Here is a 13,509-nt window from a genome sequence, read left to right as displayed (position 1 = left end):
CAAGCTTTGATCTGGGCTTCACAGACTGGATCCTATCACTTGGCCAAGCATATCCCTGAGCTCTGACTGGTATAGGTATTTCCCATGGCCATCCAGTCTGCAGTAACAGCACTTGGGGGTTGAGCATCAAGCATTTAATAAAGATCTCCAGTAGACCCCCTAGGAGAGCTCTGTTTCAGGGGGAGGAGGGGAGACGAGAGAGAACATTCACAGTCTTTCCCCAGCACTGCCAATAAGTCCATCTTGCAGAAGGTGCTAGGGCAGAGGATCAAGCGTTTGGTGCCTCTTGATATGTGTTGTGGGATCTGGTGAAGTTTTCTGTGTGGGAGAAGATCATGAACATCAGGGGATATTCCTGGAATCTTAATCCACCTGTCTCCCACTTCCTTTCAGCCCTTACTCTGTGCTGGCAGAGTCCTTTTTGTTCAGTGCCCCAATCTCGTGGTTCCCAGTGTGTGCTCTGTGGGCTAGCCCTGACGCTACCAGGTTCTGTGACTGGTGCTTTACTGCTCCCTCCTCCCAAAGCTTTAACAAGGAGATTCTGGGCTGGACCCTGTATGCCGTTCAGTAATATGCTATGCTGAAAACCCCACGTCTGTGGTCCAGAGCAGGCCGTGGTGGATGACTGACCACCCAGCTGAACGGGCAAGGGCAGGTTATACTCAGTCTTACCCCAATCAACAAATGCAGCCACCCTACAAGACTGGGAAGTCACAAGTCTGACAACAGCCCCCCTGTGATATGGGGAGAAGTCAAAGAGCTTAGGTGAAGTGGGCCCTGGCCAACCAGGAGTGATGGAGCCTGAGAGAGAGAGAGAGAGAGAGAGAGAGAGTGTGTAGGCTAAAAGAGACTGCTGCAGTCCAGAGAGCACATGGGCGGGTCAGATAACGGAGAGTAGCTCTGTCCCAACCCTACACACTACAGGGACACAGGTGACTCAGAAATTTGTTGTGACCAGCTGTTCAGGCACCAAAATTTAGACCAATGAGCTGCCTCTGTGGTGCAGATGGGTGGAGTCAACCCAACAGTCCTTCCCCCAGCAGCGGACTGGCTGGCTATGAGGATCCACTCTCTTTCCTGCTCTTCTTCCACCTTGGCTTGCTCTGCCTGGTTCTCCTCTTCCCCCCCTCCCCTTCTGGGAGTGTGTGGAAGGGGTGTGATACTGAGCTAGTGTAACCCACACACCTCCTGGGTGTGGTGTTCTGTCCCATCTAGTGGCATTGAGAACACTTAGAGGGAGATATAAAATGAATCTGCTCTACAGCCTTCACTAAGAGCCAGCTGGCTTTTAGCTCATGTGGTAGAGGCTCATACACTAAGCTCTAGAAGTCTCTGGTTCAATCCCATGGGCCAACAACCGGGGTCTGTTGACATTATACTAGCGCAAACCAAAGAGACTTTCAGCCTGGATATGCTTGTGGGGAGGGGAGGTTCCTTGAGCAACTTCTGTGCCCTAGACAGAGTGCTGAGCCCTGTCCCGGTCATCAGTCTTTGGCTAAGGAAAACTAGATGGACATTTTTAGAGACCAGTAACATGGCTCTTACACCAACCAGATGGACAGTGGCCATGGCAGGACGGTGAGCAGCTGAGTAGCTGAGTATGGGAGGAATTGGACTGTAGCTGGGTGAGTCCAGCTTGTGGGTTGGCCGGCAGAGCAGGCATGTCACTGACCAATGAGAAATCATGCAGGATGGTGCTGGATGACCGCCCAAAGCCGTGCTCTTGCTCCAGGAGCCGGGTGCTGAGGTCCTGCTTCTCCCGCCCCCATTTCCTCGCAGACTCCTCCAGCTGCGAGGGAGAGAACAGATACTCAGTGCACTATGGCAGTGTTGCCCTGCCTGCCCTTTCGCCCTGGGTTTGCTCTTGCACTGCACCACCACTCTGCTCACTGACACATGGGAAACTGACTAGTGCAGCTCAGATTGCTCACCTGTGGGCTCCCCATCCAAGCCACACATTCCCCAGCTGGTGGCCTCCCATAACCTATACCCTGACATACACAGCAAAGTGCTGCTGGAATTAGGAGTAGCTTGGAGAATATGAAACATGGCACCTGGGTCTTTGAGGCCACACCCAAGGGGGTTCCTGTGAGGCCCATTCCTCCTCGTTAGTGCTGTTTTGGGGACCTGCTAGACCCATGACTGCAGCCTCCCTCAGGGGCTTATTTGTGGGAAAGCCTGTGAAAATGCTCAATGCCAGGGAGGCTGTGGGGAAAGGGAGCTTTTGGGTACATCTGCTTTAAGGCCTTCTGAGCTCTCCATGGGCTGGGCCTAGGTTATCTCAGAAATGGATGCCTCTCTGTCCATGTTATGCTCCTGAGCGATGATGAGACTCAAGGAGAAAATTGGGATGAGATTGATCTTTTCAGTGGCCAGTGCTTCACTGTGGAACTCTTGTCCACAAGAGTTACAACTGACCAGCAACTGATCACCTTCCAGGCCAATCTCAAGAGTCAGATCTTCACCAGCCAATAAACCATAACGAGTCCTACCCTCCTCTGGGAAAGGAACAGAGATGAGACAATGCTTTGTCTGCATCTAGCCCCTAATCCACCTGTGATCATGTATATAGAAACCTCGAAGGAAACACCAGTTTCTGGGGGCACACCAAGGGGTGAGTCAGCTCAGGGTTGTCAGAGTTCATTCTCATTCATGCCACAGGACCACGCAATGGGTGGAGATTGGTATGGGCTGTGTGTCTTGAGGGATGACCAGTGAGAAAGGGCATGACAATTACCTGGCTTTCCAGGACACGAATGCGACCTTGCGCCTTCTCCACCTTGGCCAGCAAAGACAGCTTCTCTGAGTTGGTGGAGAACATGTCCTGCAAACAGATAATGCAACTAGCAAGTGAGATTTAGGGTATGTCCATACTTACGGCCGGGTCGACGGGTAGCGTTCGACTTCTCGGAGTTTGAACTATCACGTCTAATCTAGACGCGATAGTTTGAACTCCGAACGCGCTCCCGTCAACTCCGGAACTCCACCACCGCGAACGGCTTCAGCTACGCAAATAGCGTAGCTGAAGTCGCGTACCTTAGTTCGACCCCCCCACCCTAGTGTAGACCAGGCCTTAGAGACTCTAGCCCTCCATCCCCTTCCCATCATGACACAGGCTGCCAGTGACCCCTTTTTCCCCACCATTCCATGGAATCCATATAATGGGAGTGCTGATGTGGGGTTGGGGTGGGGACAGAAAAGCCAGTGAGAGAGGTGCTGGCAAGGCCTTGGATCTTTGGAGCTGTGGTGAAGGCAGCTTTTCAAATACAATATAATATTGCATTGCAGTAGTGGCTGGAGGCTCCAATCAGAGGTCAAGGCCCCATTGTGCTGTACAAACCTGTCTGCAGAAACAGTCCCTGTCCCAAAGCATTTACAACCTGATTGTGACACTGCACCCCCATATTCTTCATAGTGATATTATGATATGATTATAACATAATTATGATGCAGTTTGTACAAAATAAGTCATGTGAGATGTCATTGGAAAAGTTATGATTGGCTGAATATGATTATCTTATTTGTATGCATATATCATTTTTGTATCTAAAGTTATGAACATTGACTATGTATCTGTATTTCAGATGTAGTTACACCTGGATAATGCCCACTAGACAAGATGCTTTCAGGCTAGATAGCTGGTTGGAAAGGGCCTACTCAGGGCAATGAGCCATTAGGGAGAACGATAGGCCTTAGGAGAAGCTTATCTCCCACCTGGTGAGCCTTCCTGAGAACTCCACAGACAGCCTGAGAGTGATGGCTGCTATGATTCTACAAGGACATGTGACCAGGCCACATGAGGCTGGACTCCAGCTTGCGATTCCCCCGATTCCCCAGAATCAGGCCCCGCTCCTAAGAAGGCCCTGCGCCCGCACCTTAGAGGGCCCCGCACCTTAGGTGCCTTTTTAATTTTTTTTTTACTCAGCCAGTGGCAGGGAGTGGGGGGGTACGCTCCGGGTCTTCGGCAGCATTTCGGTGGCAGGGGGTCCTTCGATGCCGTGGAAAACCCGGAGCGGACCACCTACCGCTGAAGTGCTGCTGAAGCCCCAGAACGCCGCCAGGTATTCGAATCGGGCCCCGCTGTTCATAAAGCCGGCCCTGATGTCAGTATTTTCCCACAGATTGGTCTGGGAACCAAGCTTTGGAACAAAGGGTTCCCGCTATATGCAAAAGCTATATAAGGCAGGGAGTGACATCATCGGGGCGGGATTCTTCACTCCCCACACAAGAAAACTCCTGGAAACACCTGAGGAACAAAGACTGAACTGGAGGAAGTGCTGGACCCAGGCTAAAGGGATTTCTAGCCTGTGTATGAAGACCTGAGAAAGCCAAGTTGTAAAGCTAATGCAGATTGTGCCTTAAGAATCTGTAGCCTGCCTGTACCATCAATTAGGGTGAGAATCTGCTATTCATATCCAATCTATTCAGTATATTAAGCTTATTTTTCATTTTTGTTTATTTACTAGGTGATCTGCCTTGATCTGTTTGCTATCCCTTATAATCACTTAAAATCTAGCTTTTGTACGTAATAAATTTGTTTTGTTTTAATCTAAACCAGTGAGCTTTGACTGGAGTGCTTGGGGAAAATCTCTGCTTGGTTACCACAAGTGTGCATTGTCCTCCCCACATTGAGGGAGAGGAGGACCGGGTGTTAAACCCATACACTGGACAGATTTCACCAGGGCAGGACGGTTCAGCTCTGGGATTCCAGGCTGGGAAGCTGGTGGTTAGAGAGCCTGTGTGTAACTGCAGCTGGATGTGTCCCTACCTAAATTCTCTCTAAGCTGTGAGGTCACTCCCCTGGCACCAACCCAGCCCAGCCCCGGATCTACCAAAGCAGGGGAAGAGGTCCCCATTCCCTGGCCCCAACCCAGCCCCAGCCTGGACCTGCCATGGCCTGGGGGAGAGGCAGGTCCAGCCCTGGAGCTGCCGTGGTGGGCAGAGGCAACCCTCCCCCTCAGCCTAGGTGCTGCTGCTGCAGGGAGAGAGAGCTGGGGGGAGTCCTCTCTCCCTGCTGTAGCCCCAGGCAGTCTGAACCCAAAACCCCTCATCCCCGGACCCACCCCAGAGCCTGCACCCCCAGCCAGAGTCTTCATCCCCCTGTGCCCCAATCCTTTGCCCCTGCCCCGAGCCCTTCATCCCTGGCCCCACCCCAGAGTCCGCAAACCCAGCCGGAGCCCCACGGACCCCAACCCTCTGCCCCAGCCCTAAGCCCCCTCCCACACTCCGAACCTCTCAACTCCTGCCACATGAATTTTGTTATGTGCACCAATATGGAGGTGATGTGTCACACATCACCTCCATATTGGTGCATATAACAAAATTAATTCCACACACGTGTGGGAGAAATTAGAGGGAACACTGGTCCGACTCTCAACATGTATGAATGCTGGTGAATGTGCAGGTTGGAGGGTTTTGCAGCTTCTCACGGCAGAACAGTGTGAGAGGGAGCTGAGACTGGTGGGTCAGGGGGCTTAGTGGTACCCCAGTTCCAAATGGCACCCTGGGGGAAACCCGTCACACTGATAAGGCAACCAAACTGCCAGCCACAGTGTCTTGCACATGAAGTGAATCACTCCCACTGGCTAACAGGGGACCCTCCCTATGGTGTGGCCCCAAGCCGACCCATCTCACCGGCAAGGCTTGCTGCTGCAGGATGATGGGGGAAGAGCGGTAGTGGGCTCTGCTCAGCTCCTCCCGCAGTCTCATGTTCTCAGCTAACAGGGTGGAGTAGAACTCCTTGGAGAAGCTATCAGCTGGGGGAGAAGAGCAGAGAAGCTGCTTAGACCTCTGCTTGGCTCCATACCCTCCAGCACTTTCACTACCCACCCCCTTCCAGTGAGAGGCCAGGTCATTTCACCTCTCCTTTGCCCCTGCAAGCCTACTATAGTGGAATCAGAACCTGTCTGTGAAAGGGAGCACCCTGGGTACAGGAAGGAGCAGGGGGCTTTAGGCTTCCCTGACTGGGGGCTCTGCTTTTCCCTTCCATAGGGCCAGATGTCACGTGGAGTAGCAACTTACTCCACAAGTAGCCCCGTTGGTTGGTGCTGCCCAACATGAGTAAGGGAGGGGGCAGGGTATGGCCCTGAATGATAAGCCTCTCTGCTGGGTCCCTATCAGCTTCTCCCGCCTGCCTCCCATGTGGCCAGTTGAGCTGTAACTTGGGCCACTCCCTCCCCTCCTGCATCACTCAGGAACTACCTGGTTCTCAATAAATCAGGGCCCAGCCCAGCCCCCTGGCTCTCACAGAGAGAGAGGGGGGCATTTACCCAACAGTTGCTCACAGGTCCTAGCAGCCTCTGGCACCTTCTCCTCCAGCATGCGCTCCATCTTCTCAATCACCTTTGGAAGGCAGAAATTCAGTGGAGAAGGGAGCTCCCATCATGGCCCCTGAAGGCCCACATAACCCTTATAGCAACAGGGTGCCGCAGAGAGTTGGGGCCTTGGCTAGACTAGATTTGGGGCATGTCGTTACCACATGGTCACTAACAGGGTCTAAACGCCTAGTCTGCAGAAGGTATGTTGCCTTTAACTCATGCTAAACAGGCTGAGGTGAAGCCCAGAGGGGACCCTAGGTTGGCACATTAAAGGCAGTGTGGCCTTACCAACACTAGACTTTTAAAATGTGTGAGTGACACGTGCTAACACCACAACCCTAGTCTGGACAAGGCCTAGCTCTGCAATGCTGTTGCTGGCCTTCCCTCCTGTTCAGCTTGCTCCACTGCTCCCCAGCTGGAGGGGACTGTGTATGGGCCACAGACAATGGACCTCATGTCCTGTAAGGGTGTGTCTACACTGCACATGGGCAGGTCCACATTTAAAATGCTGCAGAGGCACAGAGCATCTCCCCTCAGCGTAGTTAATTCACTTCCCTGAGAGGTGGTAGTTATGTGGGTGGGAAAAACTCTCCTATCGACATAGTGCTGTCTATGCCAGGAGTTAGGTCCGTCTAACTGGATCACTTAGGGGTGTGGATTTTTCACATCCCTGAGTGACGTAGTTATACCAGTGCATGTTTGTAGTGTAGACCTGGCCTCAGCTTTGAGCTCAAGCCCTACTTCTGTCCATACACAATTCAGTCTGACTCAGGTCACCAAGCACTGAGGAGTCACAGGACCCAGGTTCTAGGATCTTGCTGGGGTGAGGATCAGAGCCTGAGTCCTGCTATGACTTGGGCCCTGTCATTTTGCAATGTGAATGCAGCTCAATCCACAGATCCAAGTCAGAGGGTCTGTGTAGTGCAGTATGGATGTGTTAGTATGGCTGAGACCCGGGTCCAGCAATTGTAAAGCCAGCTTTACAATGCAGTTTGCATGCTCAAGTGTGAGCTTGAAACACCAAGTCTACAAGCCTGGCCCCTTAGATCTGGTCTTAGTGTGCAGTGCAGACAACCGTAAGAGATCAGGACCTACAGGGGTTGGGCAAAGGGACTGTTAGTCTGGGCAGGGAATGCAGTTCTAGAGCAAATCTGCAGTCCAGGGAAATGGGGGATTGCTGCTACTCAGATCCCAGGATTCCCAAGGCTGTCCAGACTATAGGTTTTGAAAAGTTGAATGACTGATCTGCAGAGCTAGCATTAATTACTGTCACCACACTCCATACCAGGGACTCAGTGAAGGCATTTGCATCCCAAAGTTTTGGGCTGGGTGACCCACAGGACTTCAAGGTCCCATTCTCTGGTGCATGAGGAAGTTCAGGGTGCTAAGCAGATGCTCTGCAGCTGCAGCTCCTGTTTCCATGCCAGGTTCCAACAAAAGAGTCTGAAAAGCCAAACTCTTAATGAAGGATGTTGGCTCATTATGGTGCAGTTGGTTGTAGCAATGCAGCCAATACCTGCTGTGTAACACAATGTGCACCTATGCCCTGCCACTGGGAAATGCGTGTGTCATGAATATAGGGGACGGGTAGCAACCTTTATGTGTGCAGTAGCATAAAATCCCTCCTTGGCAGCTGTACTGGATTGCCTTACCTGTAAAGGGTTAAGCAGTTCAAATAACCTAGTTGGCACCTGACCAGAAGGACCAATGAGGAAAGAAGATACTTTCAAATGGGGGGCGGGGAAGGAGTTGTTTGTTGCTCTCTTTTGTTGTTCCCTTTCTGGACGGAGGAAAAATACAGCAGGTTCACTATCTCCCCAAAACCAGACCTGGAATAATCAAACTACGACCACAGAAACTGTAAGTGGGGCAAGGAAATGCGTTAGGTTATTTTTTGTTTTGGCTTGCAAATTTTCCTATGCTACAGAGGTAGTTTCATTCCTGTTTTTGTAACCGTGAAGCTGAGCCCAGAGGGGAGTCCTCTGTGTTTTAAATCTTTTTATTACCTTCCATCCTGATTTTGCAGGTGTGATTCTTTTACCTTTTTTTTTTTTTTTTTAAAGTTTGTACTCGTTCATGTGTTCTTTAGGCATTTCAGCTGTTATGTAGATAGTGTACCTGCTGGCTTTTTCCTCTATCTGGAGAGGGAACAACAAAAGAGAATAAACAAATCCTTCCCCTTCTTTCCTCATTGGTCCTTCTGGTCAGGTGCCAACAAGGTTATTTGAACTACTTAACCCTTTACAGGTAAGACAATCCAGTGCAGCTGCCAAGGAGGGATTTTATGCTACAGCTTACCCAAAGATTGCTACCCTTCCCCCTATATTCATGACAAGGTGAGAAAGGGGGAGCAGATGGAGGCAGGGGCGGCAGGTTTATAGAAATTTTGGTGGTGCCCAAAACCCGCCCCACCCAAACTCCGCCTCCCTGAAACTCTGCCCCCCACCTGCCCAAGGCTCTGGGAGGGCGTTTGGGTGGGGGAGGAGGTCTGGGGTGCAGGGTGCAGGTGCTGGGAGGGAGTTTGGGAATGGGAGGGGTGTGGAGGGAGGGGGTGCAGGCTCTGGGAGGGAGTTTGGGGAGGGGTGCTGGGGGGGGGCTGGGTATGAGGGGTTTGGGTGTGGGAGGGGCTCAGGGTGAAGGTAGGGGTGTAGGAGGTGAGGGCTCTGTCTGGGGATGAGAGGGTTGGGGTGTGGGGTGAGGGTTGTGTCAGTGGGGCTTGGGATGAGGGGTTCATGATGCAGGAGGGGGCTCAGGGTTGGGGCAGACAGGGTGCAGGGGAATGAGGGCTCTGGCTGGGGCTGGGAATGAGGGGTTTGGGGTGTGGGAGGGGCTCAGGGCGAGAGTAGGAGTGTGGGGGGTGAGGGCTCTGTCTGGGACTGGTGATAAGGTATTTGGAGTGCTGGAGGGGCTCAGGGCTAGGGTAGAGGGTTGAGAGTGCAGTGGGGGGGTGAAAGCTCTGGCTGGGGGTGTGGGCTCTGGGGTGGGACAGGGCTGGGGATGAGTTTGGGGTGCAGGCAGGCTGCTCCGGGACAGGGGCCAGAAAGGAGGACGATATGGCAGTCGATATGGGAGGGACTAGGACACTGCAGCAGCATGGATCTGCACAGAAGAGGCAGGGATGCTCTGCTCCCTCCAGGGCCCAGGGACATACATGGGGCCAGCAAGGGGGGGCCAGGGACACGTGAGGGAGGTGCGGGGGGCCGGCAGGTGGGGCCGGTGGGAAAACATTGGTGGAGCTGGGCCCCTGGGCTCTGAATATTGCTGGTGCCTGAGCACCACGTGGGTATATAACTCGCCGCCCATGGATGGAGGCAGGAAGATCCCGCCCTGCTAGTGAGACTATGGGGCCCAGATTCTGTGGGCCTGAGTGATGCTGACAAACACAAAACCAGGACAGGTCCCTGGTGGGTTTGCTTTGCTGTGGCTTGTTGCAAGGTCTCTCTGTAGGGAGTGCACTATGAGCACAGGGCATGTTGCCCAGCATGGAAGAGGAGCAAAGCCCTGTAGGATGCCCAGGTGGGTGCCCTCCCCTGCACCTGTGCTCTGCTCACCCTCTCTTGCTGCCGTACAGTATCCTCCAGGGCTTTCATCTTGGTGACTTTCTCCTGGTACTTCCTCAGCACTGTCTGCTGTTGCTGATGGGCTCGTTGCAGCATCACCAGGTCCTTCTCCCGGTCATTCTTCTGGTGGGTGAGAGGGGAGGCAAACCATCAGATGCCTTGGGGAGTGAATCAGAATGCACAGGGGATTCTTTACTGAGGTGGATGGACACAGGCAGACCTGTGGCTCCCTCTGGCTCCCAAGCAGTCGCTGATCGGGCTGCGGAACCATGGCAGGGTGTGACCCGAACTGAGTTGCCAAAGCTACTGGAGTTCACCTGTTACTCCACTCTCCTCCCTTGGTCAATCAGGGTGGCTGCAGGGCTAGGAGAGGAGGGTAATCAGTGGAGAACTCAAAATACAGCCTGTCTCCAGGACCTTAGTGAGACTGTCCAGAGGTCTGGGAATATTTGCTTCTCCAGATGGCTCCCCAGCTCCAAGCTGCTTGCTCCCTGTGAGGGCTTCCTGGGCACCAGGCTGACCTCTCTGTGGCTGTGTTAATTTCCACCTGTAACCAGGAACGTGCTGCTCCTAGCGTGCGGCTCTAAAGAGTGGTGGTCCCCTTTCTCCTTTGGAGGGGAAGACCCACAGCACGGGACAGCAGGAGAAAGGCAGAAGGTGTTGGCTGTGCAGCACAGCTGACTTTCACACTTAGCCTGGCCTCTTGCTCCACAGGCTAGGGCTGGGGAGCAACCTCTGATGTCCCACGTGCTAAGCCCCATCTCCTTTGTCAAACTCCCTTCTTGCATGCAGCCTTCTTCAGAGCTCTCCTCACTAGGGACAGCCCAGATCCTTGTGCTTGTGCCCTGGGCATCATATCTGTTTAAATTAGACCCTGAGGCCTTCAGGACAGGAGCTGCATATGCTCACGGGTCCCTCTATGGAATAATGACCAAGCAGGCCAAAGCCATCAGCACAGTTACCCGGATCAGCTCATTCTGCAGCTGTTGCACCCGGTCCTTCATCCTGCTCATTTCCACTGTCCCAGCAGCCAGTTTGTGCTTGAGGGCCACTGCAAGAGACCACACAGCCCGGTCAATGGCATGGGGGCATGCCTGAGGGCTACAACAGCTTCCAGGACTCTCAGGGAATAGGAGGCACAGCAATGGGGCAGGTCTATTTGCCAAGGCCAAAAGTGCCCAATCAGAATGTTAGGCCCACAAATTCAGATACAAATTAAACTGGATGGTAAGGACTGAGGAGCATCGGCCAAGAGGGAGAGTCCCTGAGGAGAGGGCAGGGATGGGGATAACAGGGACTGGAGGGCACTTACACTGTGCCTACCTCTAGCCAAGACTATTAATCTTTCACTTTCCCACTCCCTGTAATGCCACAGTCAGAGACATGACCCACTCTTTCTCATGGCAGCCTCCTCCTTCCTTCGCTCCCCACTGGGCCATGCAGAGAGGGGGGGGTGGGAGGTGCATATCTTACCTATCCTGTCAACTATCTCCACCTTGGTCATGACATCCACGTCCACATCGTTCAGCAGTGTGCGGCCCACTTCCTCATGCATGCTCAGGTTGCGGCGCAGGGTGCTGTTCTCTGCCTCCAGGCTGGCAACATGCCTGCGCAGAGACAGGATATCGTCCGCCATCTTCTTCATGGCCGTACGGTAATTATCTAGCTCCTGCTGGCCACAGGAGAGCACCTGTTACAGCTTGCACAACCTCATCTTAAAGACACATGCTTAGCCAAGTCCCTTTTTCTTCCTTCCACCCACCCACCCCAATGACCAAGGGTGCTGGCCAAATGCTGCTGCCACCTGGGACCAGACTGAGCAAGAGCCTGGGTGGGGATGGGTGAACTGCAAATGACATAGATGAGCTGCAGAAAGTTTCCCACCCAATATTTATAGGACACAATCACCATAGTTCCCAGGTGTTCAGGCATGCGCCATAATGTACTAAACTTATATATCACTCTCCATCCATAAATCTCAAAGCACTTTAGGAGCCTGGGTAAATATTACTGACTCATGTTACAGGTGGGGAAGAAGGGACAGGAAATGACTCACCAAAGGTCACTACATTAGTGGCAGAGTTAAGACTACAACCCAGATCTCTTGAGTCTTAGTCATCTGCCTTAACAACTAGACCACACTGTCCCTTGCTTATCTGAGATTCTTGGAAATCTTAAGCCGCTGTCACACTAGGTTTACACCACCTCCTGCCTCTGTTGAGGCTGGAAAGACCATGGGAACACTGTCTTGTGCTATTTCAGCAGTCGGGCTTCTGATCACAGGTGGAATGGGGAAGTTTTGGGGTTAAACTTCTGGTCAGTTCTTGTTTGGTTTCAGCTGCTCAGCTGGGTCAATTTTTCTTTCCTTGTTTTAAGCATTGTGTCCATCTAGTGCTGGAGGTGAGGGGCGGTGAGGGGGGGGCTAGATTGACAGCTCCAGGGACCTGAATCTTTGCCCAACAAACTGACAAGCTTCTCCAACACCACATGTGTGCCTCCATGCTAACCTTGAGGGATGACCTCTAGGGCTGAGAGGCGAGATCACGGCCCATGACCTAGGCTGTCCCTGGCCTCTCTGCAGAGGCTGCCAACCAGAACGCCAGCTAGCATCAGCTATAACAACAGGCTTCTGATGTGGCACCTATCCACTAGGCCCTGGACGAGGGCATCAAACCCATTTCACCCAGGGACCACCAGACAGCCAATTGCAGTTGAGAGAGTGACCCAGAGGCAACAGGCTCCATATCTCATTAGCAGAGGCCAGAGTCAAGCAGTCTTCTTCCCATCTCTACTTCATAAGATCTTCTCATTTCACACCATCCCTCAGATGGCCCCCATCTGCCCCCATCTATATACTCCTCCCTTCCCATCTCAGGTGGCTGCCACCTTCCCCCATCTGCATCCTCTGTGGGGCCCCAGGCCTCCAGGGGGAGAAAGGGGCTGGCCCCAGGCCTCCGCAGGGGGGGCGGGGCTGGCTTGGGGAACAGGGGGGAACTCACTGCACTTCCCACCACTGGTGAGTGCAGGCCCAGCCCTGTTGCACTCCTCAGCGGAGTGCGGGCAGGGCTTGGGCGGAGTAGGGGTGGGGCAAGAAGAGGCAGGGTGGGACAGAAAAGGGGCAGGGCTTTGGGGAAGGGGTGGAGTGGGGGTAGGGCTGGGGTGGAACAGGGGCAGGAAGAGGCGGGGCTGGGGCAGTGAAGGGGTGGGGCAGGAAGAGGTGGGGTGGGGTGGAGCAGGGTGGGGGCTTTGGGGAAGGGGTGGAGTGGGGGCGGAGCAGGGGCGGGAAGAGCAGGGGATGGGGCAGGGGGAAGAGGAGGAGCAGGGGCTGGAGCAGCACACAGCTGCGCAGCGCACTAGGAAATTTTTGGTGCTTTACGCAGCTGTGTACTTTGCGTATGGGTAAGGACGGCCCTGACTACCACCTTCCCCCAAGTGTATCCTCCCTTCCCATCCTGGGTGTCCACCACGTGCCCCTATCCATATCCTCCTCCCTTCCCATCAATACAATGGCAGGTCCCAGTGGTCCCCCCATGGTGTATTCTGCGCCCAAAACAATCATCACTGCTCTGTCTGTTAACTGACAAGGACTAACCAAGGAGCAGTTGACATAGGAGCTGCATGCCAAGATTTAC

General features: G+C 53.4%; 1 protein-coding gene across 3 annotated transcripts in view; it reads right to left on the bottom strand.

Moving 5' to 3' along the window:
- Positions 1–205: 205 nt before the first annotated feature.
- The window catches only part of CCDC33 (coiled-coil domain containing 33), a 344,384-nt gene continuing 331,080 nt past the window's right edge, over positions 206–13,509 (bottom strand). For 2 of the 3 annotated variants that reach the window (XM_039492199.1, XM_039492201.1), the window contains 9 exons: positions 11,351–11,549; positions 10,840–10,928; positions 9,869–10,000; positions 6,270–6,342; positions 5,635–5,756; positions 2,738–2,824; positions 1,673–1,789; positions 673–801; positions 206–318 (listed from right to left, as the gene is read on the bottom strand). In XM_039492199.1, coding sequence (XP_039348133.1) covers positions 712–801; positions 1,673–1,789; positions 2,738–2,824; positions 5,635–5,756; positions 6,270–6,342; positions 9,869–10,000; positions 10,840–10,928; positions 11,351–11,549 — 909 coding nt within the window. In that variant the 3' untranslated portion in view covers positions 206–318; positions 673–711. The remainder of the gene's footprint in view (positions 319–672; positions 802–1,672; positions 1,790–2,737; positions 2,825–5,634; positions 5,757–6,269; positions 6,343–9,868; positions 10,001–10,839; positions 10,929–11,350; positions 11,550–13,509) is intronic. The other variant, XM_039492200.1, reaches the window with a different exon arrangement.

Source organism: Mauremys reevesii, linkage group 10 (assembly GCF_016161935.1).
Source record: "Mauremys reevesii isolate NIE-2019 linkage group 10, ASM1616193v1, whole genome shotgun sequence".
NCBI classification, from domain to species: Eukaryota; Metazoa; Chordata; order Testudines; family Geoemydidae; genus Mauremys; species Mauremys reevesii.
The sequence above is the reverse complement of the archived record's forward strand: the minus strand, read 5'-3'. Positions and strand labels throughout refer to the sequence as shown.